General features: G+C 36.9%; 2 protein-coding genes across 8 annotated transcripts; one reads left to right on the top strand and one right to left on the bottom strand.

The window, feature by feature from the left end:
- Positions 1–3: 3 nt before the first annotated feature.
- On the top strand, positions 4–6837 carry LOC117603375 (neprilysin-4). Of its 4 annotated transcripts, none has more exons than XM_034322468.2 (16): positions 5–218; positions 1324–1429; positions 1498–1694; positions 1996–2141; positions 2835–2980; positions 3052–3293; positions 3375–3632; positions 3718–3920; positions 4755–4934; positions 5001–5212; positions 5285–5507; positions 5574–5750; positions 5832–5994; positions 6064–6273; positions 6353–6459; positions 6562–6837. In XM_034322468.2, the coding sequence occupies exons 1-16, from the start codon at positions 113–115 to the stop codon at positions 6835–6837; spliced, it is 2952 nt and encodes a 983-aa protein (XP_034178359.1). In that variant the 5' UTR covers positions 5–112. The 4 variants fall into 4 exon arrangements, with proteins under 4 accessions (XP_034178362.1, XP_034178359.1, XP_034178360.1 ...); XM_034322469.2 differs by lacking the exon at positions 5–218 and adding an exon at positions 950–1103; XM_034322470.2 differs by lacking the exon at positions 5–218 and adding an exon at positions 980–1196.
- dsh (Segment polarity protein dishevelled) lies at positions 6672–17189 on the bottom strand. Of its 4 annotated transcripts, none has more exons than XM_034322489.2 (10): positions 16677–17189; positions 16200–16269; positions 15597–15849; positions 15296–15478; positions 15017–15227; positions 14777–14905; positions 14487–14701; positions 13924–14415; positions 13598–13846; positions 6672–9285 (listed from the first exon to the last, which is right to left on the bottom strand). In XM_034322489.2, the coding sequence occupies exons 1-10, from the start codon at positions 16835–16837 to the stop codon at positions 9245–9247; spliced, it is 2004 nt and encodes a 667-aa protein (XP_034178380.1). In that variant the 5' UTR covers positions 16838–17189; the 3' UTR covers positions 6672–9244. The 4 variants fall into 4 exon arrangements, with proteins under 4 accessions (XP_034178380.1, XP_076544243.1, XP_076544242.1 ...); XM_076688128.1 differs by lacking the exon at positions 6672–9285 and adding an exon at positions 10553–12210; XM_076688127.1 differs by lacking the exon at positions 6672–9285 and adding an exon at positions 10553–10834.
- Between the last annotated feature and the right edge of the window lie 400 nt (positions 17190–17589).

Genomic DNA, 17589 nt, shown 5'->3' with positions numbered 1-17589 from the left:
GTGGTTAGATCGCTTGGTTGTTGAAAACATGTAAAAATAATCATTTTAGTGATTTAATTATCACACTAAAATCTTCCTTTAAAGTTCCGTACATCAAAGTCTGCGAGCAAAAATGATGACCCCTGAAGAAAATGAAATTTATGGCTGCAACATAGTATATTGGAATATTTTATCCAATCATGAAGATTGCATTAACAGAAAAAAGCCTCAAGTCAACAGTAAGTTAGTCCACATACAACGGAGGAACAAAAGATTTACCATATTCGTTACTCTGTCGTAATCTATAACAACATTTTATCATAACTTTCAATCATTTTTTAATCCAGCTATCAAGAATCTTTCCTAATTATGATAACATGTAGATTACTCATTATTTTACTTTATCTTCAAACCATTTATACACTTTTGTTTCTTGTTTTAGTTTTATCAGTACTGACTGATAGCATCAATTTCTTTAGAAGACGCATATGGTGCGTCAGCTATTTCATCATTTGGAAGCATAATACATATACACATGGTGCGTCGTCCGCTATGTTCATCACGTCAAGCGAGTTCTTGAATATCCTCGCGGAAAGGGATCTGAAACACGTTGCACTGGGAACTTGGCAATTGAGTGTGCGTGCAGGAGGGTGGAAAGATCGGAAGTAAAGCGAGGACGATTACTCGTTCGCCTTTTGAAGTTCCTATATACGTTCGTCTTGAAATGTCAATCGGTGCTGGCGATGAGAAAAGACTTAATAACAGCCGGGTCACGTGTAGAATGTAAAACAGCGCGACGCGTTATTGAACGATAACTGCAAGTTATTAGGGTCGATTGACGAGTAACTGGACGTAAGGAGCGCGTAAAATGGCTCTCGCGGTGTGCGTGCACGTACAGAGCTCCGCCTCGATTGTTGTTGCCATCGCCATTGGCGTTGACCGTCGACGTTACATATGGAAATTACTCCCGTACAAATGTCTCGCTGGGACTAATTTGACCGTACGCGCAATGTTACATTAACATTCGTGCGGAGATCGGAGCCGTACAATAGCTTCAGTCTGTTCTCTTCTTCACGGGCGCGCAGTGTCACCGTTCCTAATCGGTGTACCGATCCCTCTTCCCGGTTCGTTCTTCTACAGATTTCATATATCTTTTTGAGTGTTCCTAGCTCGAAGCAGAGTCGAGCGATGTAAAATTACACAGAGACTCGCGATCAGTGAGTTAGGAGGGTTCGATCTTTCCCACTCGTTTTATTCTCGTGTAATTTGTGATCGTACCGTCTGTGTTGCGATGAAGTAGTAACAAGACCGGACTGACCGAACGGGGTGGGTCTTGATTTTCAGAAAAGATGAGGGGTGCCATGGATCAGTACAACGACGACGACCTCTTCAGCGGTGGCCCTTGCCCTTCGTGTCGATTGGCCATCAACAAAGAGACCGGTCGACTGAAGTTCGTAAGACGTTTCAGAATGATATGTATACGAAGTGATAGTCGATGAAATTTTGTTGGGACCACAGGTGGTGCATGGGTGGGAACGACACTTGCCGCTTTCGCGTCAAGCTGATGCTCTTGATCCCGGCCGTGTTGCTACCGATCACTATCATCTTTATCGCTCTATCGCGATCCCAGGTGATCGGCAAGACTCCTTATCATCGCACTTATTTGATCCACGCGACTAGAAGACAGGACGAGAGGACCGAGGAAACTTTTCCGCGTAAGTCTCTATTCAACGACAGGCTCGTAAAGTGAACTTGATATTAACGACGTCCGGTTCGTTGGCTGCTCGTGAAGATCTGAATGGCGGAGTAAAGTGCCATCCTCGTGGCGTGATTTATTCATTGTTACCGGAGAAAATATTTCAAAGACGTTAGCTGGATTTGCATTTTTGTTTCCTACGTTATTAGCGCCGAAAATAATTGGTACCCCAACATTTTAGCTCTCGTATCAAAACTTTCAGCAGTAATCCATCCATCTGTAAGATTCCATCGAGTTACTTATACGAATCATCTTCGCAGAGACCAGCAGCAGAGAGGCAGAGCGAGCCGGTGAAGAAGAGGAAGAAGACCGAATTCTAGTACCTGGAATGAAAACAAGTTACGTGCCGGTGGAAACGCTACTTCCACCGCGGCAGCTGCAACGACGCAAGAGGGAACTGGATGGGGTACTTTATCCACAAGCAAATTCAAAGCGAACGCGCTCTAGTTAACCGATATCGTCTTCGATTCATTATTCTTATCCTCGTTCACCTCCTATCTGTTCTCATCAAAACACTCGCCTCCTTTTCGAGTCTGCATGCTTACCACCGGCTGAATAACATTCCCGAAGAGAGAACGAAATATCGTTTTCAGGACAACCGAGTATCCTCGTCCTCCAGGATATTATATCGAAATCGACGCGACAGCAGCAACGAAGACCGAGAAATCGCGAGGGGTTGTCGCAGGAACGAACACGTGTGAGCGGCGATTAGAGTTGTTTTTTTATTATACAAGTTGAGGATGAGCGTGTATAAAGAGGAAACGACTGATTAATATTCTATAGTCATTTTAGAATTCCTTTGTATTTCTAACGAACGTGTTCTTAAATGGGAATATTGAAAAACTATTACAGAAGAAAAAGAGCATCTTCAACCATCGACTATCGTGCGCAGCAACGTTAATTAGCGTTAATCAACATTAAATTAGCGTTACTGGTGTACTGTTTTAGTATCGATCGTCTCACTGCCAATCCTCTCGTTTCGCGCAAGGGCAATTAAATTTGTGTCTTCTCGAGGCATTTCTTGAGATGAAGAAAACAACACCCTTTAATTTAATAATTAAATTAAATATTGGAAAACTCATTGGGATATCTCATGCAGATACGGTCAACAGACTACAATGTCGAGAAGACGAACGATCAGGATCCTGAAGAAGATTTAGATAACTTTCTGGACGATTATTACCCTGAAGAGGATGCTGATGAGATCAAAGAAAATTCCGAGATACAGAACAACTATTATCAAGAGTTAGTAATGAATATCAAATTTTTATAAAATGTTACAATGATTATAATAATGTAAATATAATTTAATTAAGATACGACACTCGCAAAAAAGAAGAACCGCACTCGAAATTTCATGGAAAATACGACGACATCGAGGACCGTTCTCAGGATGAATCAGACGAGGGTGAACAAGGTGGTAGACATTCGATTTCCGTCGACGATTCCGACACTGGTTTGCCGATCACCGATGAACAATGGAAGGACGACACCAGTACTGATTTTCACGCGTTCTGGAAGGGTGAAGGGAACGCATGGGCCATCAGGAAGGCTCAAGGTACACTTGCCACGTAGTCCCTCTAGTAGCTTTGCGTAATTTCTGCTTATACGCTTTTTAAGAAACAGATGTTCGCCGCAGCAAAAATCATGCTGAAGTACATGGACAAGAGCGCCGATCCCTGCGAGGACTTCTATCAATATGCCTGTGGAAATTGGGCAAGGCATAATCCTATACCAAAAGACAAAGCAGCCTACGACACGTTTGAGATGATCCGAGAATCCTTGGACACTGTGCTGAAAGAACTACTTGAAGATCCGATAATCAGAGGGATGGAATTAAACACAGAAGATGCGACAGTGAAAGCTAAATATCTTTTCCAAAGTTGCATGAATTACGGTAAATTCTCTTGATGTATTGCTCAATTGGCGATACAAAGTTTATTGTACTTGATGCCGAGGTTTAACGCGTGAAATGTGGCTAGAGATCTTGGAGCAACGCATGGAACGGCCTCTTATACAGCTCTTGGATGAACTCGGTGGATGGCCTATCTTGAGACCAAATTGGGATCCAGAGAAATTTGACTGGCTACTATTGGTCGCGCAATTACGACTCTATAACAATGATATTCTTATTTCCGAGTGGGTTGCACCGGATATTAAGAACAGCGATCAATATGTCATACAGGTAGCCTTGTGAATCCTGTATACCAACTTGAGCTTCACGAGTGCGAAATTAAAATTGCCTTACTCTCACAAGGGGAACTACCCAAGTGTTACACTCACTTATTAATGAAACTTTGCCAGCTTGTAGAACGCGTCAAGCTGGACGCATCTATACCCACTTTTGGGGGCAGACGGCAAATTGAACAAAAGATATTAACAATTGCAATTAGTTACTCCTTACATTCTGAGGTATAACAAACTTACACCTACAACTCGCAATGTACAGATCTACGATTCCAATCCTTGGTTTCCAACATTTTTTTTTTTCTTTTAATGATAAATTGTCTCTTTTTCAATAATTATCGCCTAAAAAAAAAAAAAAAAAAAAAAAAACACGTGAACCCAGGATTTGAACCGAGGACCTTTGCATTATGAGTCATGTACTTAACCACGGAGCCGATCTGTGACTTACAATTTAAAGGTCCATGGATCAAACCCTTGGTTCCCAAAAAACTTATTTTTTTCATGTAGACAATTTTTATGTAATAGTTATTCAAAGAGAGACAAATTATCATTAAAAAAGAAAAAGAAATGTTGAGAATCAAGGATTTGAACAGTGGATCTCTAGATTGCGAGTTGTATGTGTGAGTCTGTCATACTTCTCAATATAAGTAGTAACTAACTTTAATTATTAATATTTTTTAAACAATTAGTCGCAAAGTTTTATTAATAAGTGAGTGTAACACTTGGGTAGTTCTCCTTATAAGTTTAGTTATTCCTTAATCGCTCTATTATGGTTTCTTTGTTCAGTCTCTTCGGTTTAAAAATAGTTCTCCTAATGATTAAATGATTGCAGTTTGATCAAACGTCCCTGGGCCTTCCTACGAGAGATTATTTTCTTCAACCATCGAACACGATCTATCTGAAAGCCTACAAGAATTATTTAATTAAGATTGCGACATTGTTGGGTGCATCCTTGAAAAACGCCACCGTTGATGCTGATGAATTGATCGAATTCGAAACGAAACTAGCCAAGGTATGCGTTTCATATTCTGCCATTATAGTTACTGTAGTTCTCCGATTATTGATTTGTGTTTTGCAGATCACCTCTACTCCCGATGAAAGAAGAAACGTTTCAGAGTTGTATCAGAGAATGAGCATCGGGGAACTGAGAACTCTAGTGCCACAAATCAATTGGCACAGATATTTGACAATCGTTTTAGCTCGTCCTACAAATGTTTCTGAACCTGTTGTTGTCTATGCGCTTCAGTATATACAGGATTTGGTGAATTTGTTGTCAAAGACCAGTCCGAGGTATATTCTTTAATCCTTAGTTAAAAATTTTTACCTACCCTTAGCAATTTGGTGAAATGGTATTTTGTTCAGAACCGTGGCGAATTATCTTCTTTGGCGATTCGTGAGGCACAGAGTGAACAATCTGGACGATCGATTTCAAGAAGCTAAACAGAAATTTTATTACATTCTCTTTGGTAGAGAGCAAGCACCGTCGAGATGGAAAAATTGTGTGGCACAGGTGAATTCTAATATGGGCATGGCTGTGGGCTCCATGTTTGTGAAGAAGTATTTTGATGAAAAAAGCAAAAATGATGTAAGAACCTTTTTCTTATTATTTGTGATATTTAATATATTAAGATACCATGTCTTTTCCACACAGACATTATCCATGACCCGAGAAATACAACGATCGTTCAGAGAGCTCCTCAATCAGACCTCCTGGATCGACGACGAAACAAAAGAATTGGCCACCGAGAAAGTAAACGCGATGCTGTTGAGGATCGGTTACCCTGACTTCATTTTACAGCCCGAATTGTTAAACGAGCGTTACAAGGATGTAAGATTCAGAGTTGACACTGTCGGAGATTAGATAATTTGATCATCGTGTAAACGTATTTAATTTGCGTCGATCCTTCAGGTCGTGATCCGTCCAGACAAGTATTTTGAGAATACATTAAACATCTTGCAACATTTGACCAGAGTCGAACAGGATAGACTGGGTAGTCCTGTTAATAAAACCCTTTGGAACACCGCGCCAGCAGTTGTGAATGCGTATTACAGTCGCAGTAAAAATAGGATAAGTTAGTCTCCATTTTCTCTGTACGAAATTGGATTCTTTTACTAATTGCCAAATTACTTTCCACCTTCAGTGTTCCCAGCCGGCATACTACAGCCGCCATTTTATCACAGATACTTTCCACGGAGCTTAAATTACGGCGGGATCGGTGTCGTGATCGGCCACGAAATCACTCATGGCTTCGACGATAAGGGTCGGCTGTTCGATAAGGATGGTAATCTACATAGATGGTGGAAAGACGAAGCTATTTATGGCTTTCACGAACGAGCACAATGTCTTATCGGTAACAGGCCCGTCCTGTGTCCCTTAACTTCTCTCCTTGAACTTTTGTTCGCCAGTTTGAAAACTATTTAATCTTTCAGACCAGTATAGTCATTATACGGTGAGCGAGGTTGGAATGCAGATAGATGGTATCAACACTCAAGGCGAAAATATTGCCGATAATGGCGGCATCAAACAGGCTTTTAGGGTAAGAATTTTTCATTCTCTGCAACCTTTCGTTGCATCGCGTTACAAATATTGTCAATTATTTGCTTTCAAATGAATTTAATAAATTTGATGAATTCGCCAGGCTTATGAAAGATGGATGCGCGTAAACGGGGACGTCGACGAGACTTTGCCCGGTATGAACGCAACCGGAAAGCAATTATTCTTTCTGAACTTCGCCCAGGTGTGGTGTGGTTCCATGAGACCGGAAGCAACCAGGAACAAATTGAAAACCGCAGTGCATTCACCCGGAAAGTTTCGCGTGGTCGGTACTCTGTCGAATTCGGAAGACTTTGCTGAAGTATTTAATTGTCCTCTCGGTGCGCCTATGAATCCAGTTAACAAATGCTCGGTTTGGTGATCTGTGGACGCTGCTTATGTCGACAAGTTTATCGAATGAATCCTCGTGGTGAATCAGAGAGACGCGATAATGAAGAAATTGCTATCTTGTTGGCTGATCAATGGCCACGATGGAAGATGCAACGATTGGAAATCAATCTTTATACATAATATTATGCTTGTAATCGTAGTTCATGTTGTAGAGCATCAAGCTTTGCGTTTGATCTTCGAGATGTTTTTAATCCCCGGATGGCGGACCATAAATTATTCGAAAACTGTTTTCCTGTGGAGAAGCCAAGCACACCCAGATCCTTACATCAATGGGTATGGGTCATAATTCAATCCGCATCCAATGGCTAATTGATTCGGAACGCGATACGAACAACGAACCAAGGAAAGAATGCAAATAATAATTGTCGTATGGACGATTAGCAGCCATGCAACGTAATTGTAATTAGAAGTACAACTCGCGCTAACAAAATACGCTGTAATAAAATAATTTCGTTTGCTCTATGAGCCTCGTAGATTGCCGAAACAGCTGCGCTGTTTTTGCATTGAAATTGTAATGAAAAAAGAAAGTCAGAGACAAATAATAATTTCAGACAGTGATAAAAATCTTTACAATCTATTTCCCTGTATATCCACACACTACTACATGTATTGAATTCTTTCGTCGTTCTATTAGTTTACGCTTCGTGTATCGTTAGCCTGATCTCGAGGGATTAACCTCGTGATCATTCGTTACATCCACGTGTAATCGTACACATACTATGGATATAAACGTTCACGTTACATTCGCAAATGTTCGAAATAAGAAACGGAGGAAAAGATCGTTAACATTCAACGGTCTCGTGATTTTCCCACGAAACATGCACACACGCACACACCATACGAAATCGTTTATTGAGTAAATAACTGTGCCATAGTTTTCCACGTTATTTGTTTTCCTTCTTTTACAAATCGTCTCGCCATTACAATTGAATAGAGTAATAAAATCGTTGAATACCGCGACGCAGCGTGTCGCATTTACGATTCGTATGAAAATCGTACACGATTAAAAAAAGAAGTAATGGTTTGCAAACGTTTCTCGCAAAGGGTAAAAAATACAAGGAATGAACTATCTGTTTGTAAATGCGATATCGATTGACTATCTTGCCGCGTTGTACTATGATACCTCTAAATGACATTAAAATACTTCAGTCAGAAGAAACAGCTCTCGAGCAAGCCTCGACGTATAATAATTTCATTCTTATTCAATCGTCGAGCTTTCGATCGGTTTCTTTTTATTCTTCAACGAGGAAGAGACTTGCACACGATTCATCGGCACGCACGCTCGCATAGAATCGGGGCAGAAAGTTTTTTTTTTTTACGAATTTATACAACCCTATCTTTATTACAGTTTATTTACGTATTGCCTTCTTTTTGTATCGATTAATTGATTGAAATAGCATGAAAAAATAAGAAATCGTACGTACAACGAAGTCCTTCAATTACTTAGTATAAAGCAGACAAATCTGTGTGCGAATAATCATTGTAAAATTATTGTTTCGTGAATCGACAATTTGGATGAGAAATTCGATGAAAAATATCTTAATAACTTGTCCGTATACAAGTATGCTTCATACTAATTAATTTTTTTTCTTCATTCATAGCAAGGGTTTAAACGATTGGTTACAAGAGAAGTATTTGCAGTCGTGTACGTTGTACTAACAAATCAGGAATTTGTTTCTTGCGAATATCATCTTTACCTTAGCGTTTTTAATCGGTATACGCAAAATCGTTAGTTTCAACTTTACATATTTGATGCTCACATACCCGTATAATTAAAAGTACAGTGTACAATACTGTAACACGTTTGTCATTCATGAAAATTTCAAAGTTACACAAGCGAACGAAATACAAAAGTCGTCTAGATTAATTCCATTTTTTCAGGAGAACATATGAAAAATATACATATCATCGCAAGGAACAATAAAAGATATCCTTGCGTACGTTCGAAGGCGAAGAAACAAGAGTAGCTATAATTTTATAAAACAATTCGCGTATCGAGTTAACAATATTCTCAATCTTGCATGCACCCTGCGTTAAAGAAAACACGCTTCACCCGGCATCATTTTTCAATTGGGATCGCGTTATAAACATATATAATTCTCGTGTGTGATATTTGAAATACCACGGTAGAAATTCGATGACCTTAATTCTATTTCATGTATAACCGTTACAAATTATACGAGAGGTTGAATCCTTTTTTTATCCTCTATGACGCTTTATCAAAATTGGCCTATTAAATATATATATTTATATATATGTTTCGCCAGTGCTACTTCCGTCCATCTAATCAAGGTCAAGTGAAAATTATACCTTAATTTCCTTCTTCCCAACTCCTCTATTACCACCGTTACGTATACGTAGTGCGCTAACGAGCGTCTTCACTTGTGCAGAAACTGGTACTCCAAAATGTCCTCTTCATCTGGAAAATAAAAGAGAAACGGGTCCTTATGTTTTAGTTTGAAAAGTGAATCTTATTTGGTAATTGCCTAAAAGGACACACTATATGTATACAGGATCACAGAAAAGTTGTTTATTATACTTTTAAGGTGCAATGTAGACTTGCATTAGTGCCCTTTTGATTTTTGGAGAACTATTTTAGCGTACATTGTACCAAAAGTGTAAATCTCTGTACCAATGTTCCCTGAGACCTCTGTTTTCTTGTCACCCTGTATATACATCTGTAGGAATGATTTCAAATTGACTAATAAAAATTGTCAAGATAAAAGAGGATTTATAGCGTGATACGGGTAACGAAACTACGTGTTTGCCTTGTATAAGATTTATGCAACAGCATTACAAACTCTATCGACAATATACATACGAGACAGGTGTTCTCACTACTATATAGATTCGTGTAGACGCATTCGCTGATTTTGAAACATACTCAGATGCTGGTACGATGCTGCAGTTACTCGAAACAAGCACTACAGTGGCAGAAAAAAAGAAAGGGGAAGAGTTTCAAGACAAATTCGAGGATGCATTTCATCAAGTTGATCTTAAGTATAACGTAGACAAGAATGTTTTACTTGAAATTGAAAGAGTATATACTTCTCCAAACGCAACATGAAGCAAGAAGTTATCTGAATGAAGAACAGGTCTGTAGTGTATAATCTAGGTTGATAATGGATATTAATTAAACACAGGTAATTACTCTAGAACGTTTCAAATCGGATGGAATCAAAATTTCATGGTCGTTTAGATGAACAGAAGAAGGAGAGCTCCTGAAGTGATATTCTCAAATTATGATTTTTTGAATATTGATAGATCATCTAATAAATCTTCCTTCTTTCAAATTCGTTCCTTGTAAAGATATCACAACAGCAACTCTCCTTGTAAGTGGACGATGGACATTAATTGAATAGATATATTATATCCTCTAATATTATAAATCTAAAAATGAAAAAAAAAAAAAGTTAATGGTCATTTAAAAGAATTGGAATTATCGTAGTATTTAGTCTAAGCTGATAGTGGATGTTAATTAAATACAAAAAATATTCTCTAATGTATCGGATTGAAAGAAAGAAAAGGAATGAATCAGTCGCGGTGACTAAATAAAATACACTCACAGATATTGCCTCTGCTATTGTTGTCCAAATCGCTAGTACAAGTTTCCTCGTGCATACGCCGTTCTGCGTCGACCGTCAGCGCAGCACAAGGCACAAAAATGACCCGATTACGTCTCTGACATTGATGTAATCCACATAACGCGCAACTTAAGTTGCAAAGGGAATTGAGTCGTTTGTTATGTTATGACAGAAAGCAGCAAGTCCTTTTTTTTTTTAGAGCGGCACAATAAATAGAAAATAAAATGAACGAAATTTCTTTAGTATGTCTGCGAGCCACAAAATTTGTACATGTATATCACTTCCTCCTTTCTTTTGTCCTCCTTCTTGACTAACGTTTCTAGCTTTAACGAAACTTCGTCGTTTGAACAATTTTGCGTTTCTCAGACATACTGTACAGCCTGTCTGCAACATAAAATATATGTATATATTTTACAGAATAATTATATAATAGTTGGTATCATAAGTTTTGCGTTAATTACCCTCTTAATTATCGAATTACATAATCGGTGGTGAAATGAAAAACACTCGTTGAAATGAATGATTGAACGACAGTGTGCAATTTTCCAATGAAACTTTTTATTTCGTTATAAGGACAAACTTTCTTTATCACCTATCTGTTTACCATATTGATGATTATAAAATGCCAAGGAAAAGATTTAGTTTTCATTTTGGAAAATTGCACAAAAGTTTCAAACATGGTTCCATGTTACACATATAAAAATGCTATTAATAATATTCTTTATACGCTTGATAAATATTTAGAAAGTAATGGAAATGATCGTTCGTGTAAATAAAAAAAGGAAAAACGCGAAACGTTCGAAAGAATTATACCACATTTCAGATAGTCTTACAATTTAATGACGCGAATGCACTTTTAGAATGCAAATATTTTCTAGCGGCCTTTTTTTTAAAAAGAAAAAAAGGGCACGTTATTTCGATATGCTAAATAAAAATTTACATAATAATAACGCAATGGCAAGACGCAATTAAATGTTACAAAGATTGTTGAAATTAAATAAGCTTGTGTATGTGAGATGCGGAAGATAATTCGTATTATAGATAAGATGACATGAATGAAACATAAACAATTAAGAAATGCATACACCTGGAAAGCACGTATATACATGATGTTTCAAAAATATTGTACACAGTGAAAATTACAAATTCTTCAGATGAAAGCAAATCAAATAGTGCTTTATTATTTTGAAATCTGCATTTAACACATTGACATGTTAAAATGAGGGCTGCATATTACAAAACGATAAAGCACTTTGATTTGCTTTAGTACGAAGAATCTGGAATTTTCAAGATGTTCAATCATGTTGAAACACTTAGTATATGTATAAATTATATGTCGCAGTTTGCTTTTTTGTTCAATACTTCCTAACACTGATAAGATGGCACATTTAATATGAGCATAATTCGTTCTATTTACATATTGTCGAACCTGTGATGCAATACCACATAACATAATTGTAAACAATCTCTTTCATTACCAAATAATAACTTGAATTAGTAGGAATACAATGAAAAATTCGTCCTTTACGCATGAACCATATTATTTAAATGATTCACCAATAATTGCCCAAATATACAATAACATACTTTTTATTGCATATTTTCTTTGTACATATGTATATATATAATATTTTTGTTTTCGTTTATAGCAGATTAGAAAGTGCGTTTCTAAAAAGCAATAATTAGTGAATCGTTTAATATTTCGACACAATATCCTCTCGATTTTTAAAGAAATAGCTGCCCCATTGTCGTAGACAATCCTAGAACGCAAGCAATGGAAAAATATTAATAAAAATACGTACCTTTTCGTATAAAATAATTATAATTTACATGCATTACATAGCGAATTGTTGTAATAGTTTATTACTTTAATTCGTCGACATAAACTGTGTGTTATTTACATGACCATGCTTGTGCTCTACTTCTTGTGCGATCGTGCTTTACATAAACAATTACAACGTAATATATTTATCATAAAGCGTGCATTATAGTGTATATATATAATAATGTAATTATCATTATTAATTATTGATATTAAATACTGAGTTCCCCGTACAATAATATAACTGTACCAGTCACAATTTTTTTAAACGTATGCTAAATTTCAACACAGCAGTTGCATATCTCATGCAAAAAGTAGTAGTTTCATTTATTATAAATGAAAGTGTAATTATACGATTCTATTTGAAATTTGTTTAAATGTACGACTTTGCATAATACAATTACATCGGATATGGATTTCACGATTATTTTAAAATGAAAATTTCGTATTGATAAAATAATAATAAAAGTGAACTGCTACAAAGAGCTAATGGATTTAAATAACATTATACATTATCGTTATAGTATAAAGATACCTTCCTCATCTTATTATACTGATGCAACATTTCTGAACTGTATTAGTAAATATATATGTACACGTTACATGCAAATATTTTCACGAATACGAAATACATTTAATTAAAAAACGAACTTTAATCACGTTACTGTTGTCAAGTGCAATACCGAACAAAGTAGATTTCCCTAGGAAAAATGATGTTACAGGGGAAACATGAATTCTACAAATTCTAATTTTGACGATATTAATATTAAAATTTTTAAAAAAATATATAACTTTTTATTATTTATCTCGGGAACGCCTATGGGTATGAATGGATGCCGGGAATCACGGGAGATCTATTGGGAAGGCCAGGAACCTGGGGAATCTACTTTGCTCGATACTGTATATAATACAAAGTGGAATGCAAAGTTGAATCGACATGTATAAACAAATTAATCAAATCTCTATTGTCAATTATATAAACCTGAAACAACAAGTTGTAAAAGGCTGTGAATAAATACTTTGAAATATTGATTACGAACGGCAGAAGACATGCATTATCAACAATTTAATATTCGTGTTAATGGAAAGAAAATTGTAACAGTAATATTAAGGGTAGAATGAAGAGAATAATCTAATATTCACGTGAACTTGCAAAATTGTCACATAAAATGTTTCGAAGTATTCATTCAAGTGTTGAATTTATATGTTTGCTTTCTTTTCTGCTCAAATTTATAACTCATCTATTTACAACACCGGCATCTACATAACATCAACAAAGAATTCACAAGGATTTCCCATCGCAATGCGAAATGACTGTCTACTACCAGATAAGTCTTGTTGATTTTGTTGATTTCCTGAACCAGTTCCTGTCTGCACAGACTGTTCAGAACCACTGGAACGACTGCGACTACCGTTCGACCTCTTTCCGTTTGAACCGTTCCCATTTCCGGAATTCTTACTTGGCATTGTTGGCACTGATGGAATATGCAATTCGGATTCAGACGCTGAAGAACAGGATTTCAAATCGTGAATAGGTTCTTTGCAAATGTGTTCACTACCTGCGCTACTGCCTCCTGATAAAATACGATATAATTTTGATAAATATAATTAACATTTATCAATATAATTGTTATGTAATTAGATGACTCACCTGAACCACTGTGAACACTTTCTTCGCGATGATAACCATACACAGTCGGTTCGTTAGTGAAGTTAAACGGCATCGGGCTGTAACCGGTCGCGGAATGAGGCGCATATGTTCCTGAATAAGGCATGTCCCAGGCATTCGGTGGAGGTAATGGTCCGACAGTATCGCAATCTAGTTTCATGCTACTCATAGCTGAACATAAATCACCGAATATATAGTAACATTGTTCAGAAAATGTTATTTTGTTCACTGTATGCCTAATGAAACCAGCTTTCAGCATAAGAGAAGCGTATTTTCTTGCATCGCGACGGTCAATGAATCCTTCCACGTGAGTATGAAGCCAGTCCACTACATCTGCTCCGATAAATGCATTTGGTATTGTTATTTTAAGCCACATACGATCACGAATTTCCAACCCTGAGTCAGGCCGAGCCATTGCTCGTACTACTGTCGGCATATCAGTGTTCACCGTAAGGTGAAGTTCCTCCAATGGTCCTAATGAAAATATCACTTACTTAGCGTTTGTGTCAAGTTACGATACGTCTTTCTAAAACGTAAGAACTTACGTTCTGTGTCTGGCAAGGTACTTGCAAGACTACTCGATGTCGATGTTAAGGTCGTAGCACTTGGAGGACGCGGAGGAAAACCTTCACCCCTTATAGCAGCTGTGTGTGCCACCCAAGCACCAGGATCTATAGGCCGTACAGGTTCTGTACGCGGTATTGTGAAATAACCTTTTGGATTAGGATCCCAGCACTTTGCAACAACTAATTTGATTGGTCTAAAAGTTGTGTTTACGGTTAAAACAAGGTGTTCAGCGAATTTTTTTATTTATCACAAATTATTTTAAACATACCCTGGTTTTTGAACTACCTCGCGTAATACTTTAACCGCTTCGTCATTAGACATATTCTCAAAGTTAATATCGTTTACTTGGAGAATCATGTCACCAGGTTCTATTCGACCGTCTATAGCAACTGCCCCCCTATACATAATTAAAATTTGTTATATGAAGTTTTTATTGAGGAATTTATTTTATCAAATACTCCGTTCTAATAGTTCGTTATACAGAGCAGTTTGTACAATACATGCATACCCCTTCATTATGGAACCAACATAGATTCCCCCATCTCCACCTTTATTGCTTTGACCAACAATACTAATTCCAAGGAAGTTAACAGTATCCATATTTAATGAGACTGTGATAATATTTAAAGACATTGTGCTGTCTGTGATGCTGCTGAACGATGATGTTCGAGACATAGGTGGTAATCTATGACGCCTTCTTCTTTGCGGTCGACGCCGATCTAATGTTGAAATATAAAAATTTATTCGTCCATTTAAACTTCCCTTTTCTTTTACCAAAAATATTTACCTAAAGTAGCTCTGTCAACTGTGCTACTCATGTTGGTGTGTCTGCCCGTTGTTGATGTTATACGGCTACTTGCATCGTCATCCGATTCTAAAAAGGTTGTTGTCTCTAAATCTGAACTTAAAATAGAAGCAGTCTCATAACCATGGCCTGATCTATGTTTCGAGTGACCGTTTATACGAAGCCCTAAATCAATAAATCAATAAATAATAAAAGCTTCCTATAGGTATTATTTTTCATATAGACACCATTGGAAATACAGTTTCTAGTGATTAGAAACATGTTAATGTAATTAATAACATACCATTATATTTGTTATATTTTTCATATTTATCTGAATGATGTCTTGAACTTTTATGTAAATGATGCCCTTGCTGACTGCTTATCATACTTTCAGTTTCAGTCAAAGTGTCATCATGTGAAAGTGGTGGTGGACCACGATTTGTGTGACCTGGTGTCACATGATCAACACGATCATGCTTTGCTTCACTGTGTGCCACTGAATCAGTGCACTGTGAAGCGCCATCAGACACATTGCTACCTTCAGCAGACACCAACTATCAATAAATAAATTCATTTTTTAATTAGGATTTGTATTTTCATTTTAATTCAAGTTCTCAAGAAAAAAACTATGAGAGTAACATATGGTATGAAACTCATTAAAATAAATCTTAAATTACTTTCTACCTTTATCCTATGTTAAATGATACATGCTTTCAGACTTAAAGTTTTGTGGATACATAAATAATCAGAAAACTTATATAAATAGTGTAATTTTAAAAAAACATTGTTGTTGAATTTGATATTTTAATATTTCAACAACTGTTTATTTTATAATCTATTCATGCTTATCATAATTCTTCTGATGACTACTAATGATTATTTAGAATTTTTTCAAGAATCTCACCCAAGAAACAACCCGTCCATTGAAACAGGGAAGGTGAGCATCATCATCTACAATTTCTTCCTTCACCACACTGTTAAGAAAGAATAAAAATAATGTTAAATTATTATACCTAATTTGAAATTAAACAAAAATTTAAGGGTGTAAATAATATTAAGAATATACATATGAATGTAAATATAATAGTAAAAAAAATTTATGAATAACATAATTAAATATTGTTTATAGAAAGAAGCATTAAATTTTTTTAGAGGAAGAAATCTGATGTAATTCAAATAAGCTGTCAAAAACAAGCGGCGGATAAGAAATAATTATCAAATAATAACTCTATCACGAAAGCGGATACTGTTTAAATCGTAGGGCATTGACTCGGCTCGAAGATGAAAGATAATGTCTCGGGGCAGTGACAGTAGCCGATCGTACTCCAAAAGTAATATAAACGTAGAATTCGAAAGATATGCCTATCGATACGATGCTTACCCAAAATCATCGTCCATTGATTTGAAGAAATACTTATAATTCGGCCGATTCAAGACATTTTTAAAGTCGGCAAGAGTGACCCTTTCCGGTGAGATAGTGAGCTTCACCAGGTAAGGGGTTTCCTCGTCGTCAATGTGATAAATGATTTTGGTCTCTTCCATTGTCGATACCCCTATTATTCTACGTGCATTTGCAACTGATTCACCGAAAGCCCACTAACATGAACAATTCTCTTAAACCAATATGGCGCGTCACAGTTCGAGCCAAAGCCCTCGCGCGTACAAAGATCGTTCGTTCATTAAGTCTACAAGTTTACGTGAACCCTGTAATGCGTAACATTATCACGATCGCGTGCGGCAAGTTACGAGGAAACTGTTGACATTATTCACGAGACTCGTGCGGCGCGTATTCTTTGCTTCCGACGAGCTGAATTAAACGTCAACATTCTTGTCGACATTACATAGATTCGCGGTGGTCAGCTCGACACTCGGCAGTACGCTGGAGAATTGAAAACGAAGGAAGATAGAAAGACAATCTCCAGTCTCATTTTTACACCCTTTCGCATATTCGCGGGATGCATCGTCAGATGGCATTGCTACACCATTGTTAAAGATGGCCAAAAGACCCAAAACATTATAGCGTTGAAAACTTTACCGACAGCTCCTAGAATAATCCCTGGAAACAAGAACACACCTTTCTTTGTTCCTGCTGAACAGATTGCAAAGAAAGTGGAGGGACGTGTTCTGGAGGTCCTAAAGAATGACGCTCTGGTCCTTATTTTACCCAAAATATTGAAATTGGTGTCTGTCCACGGTCAGGAAAATGGCGGACCGGTCTCACCTGCGTTAATTTATTCGTAATATAAACATTTTTGGGAATCGTATGTCCAAATAGAAATCAGAGCGCAATTCTT

The sequence above is a fragment of the Osmia lignaria genome, chromosome 4 (assembly GCF_051020975.1).
Source record: "Osmia lignaria lignaria isolate PbOS001 chromosome 4, iyOsmLign1, whole genome shotgun sequence".
NCBI lineage: Eukaryota > Metazoa > Arthropoda > Insecta > Hymenoptera > Megachilidae > Osmia > Osmia lignaria.
This window is presented reverse-complemented; position numbering and strand designations above follow the sequence as displayed.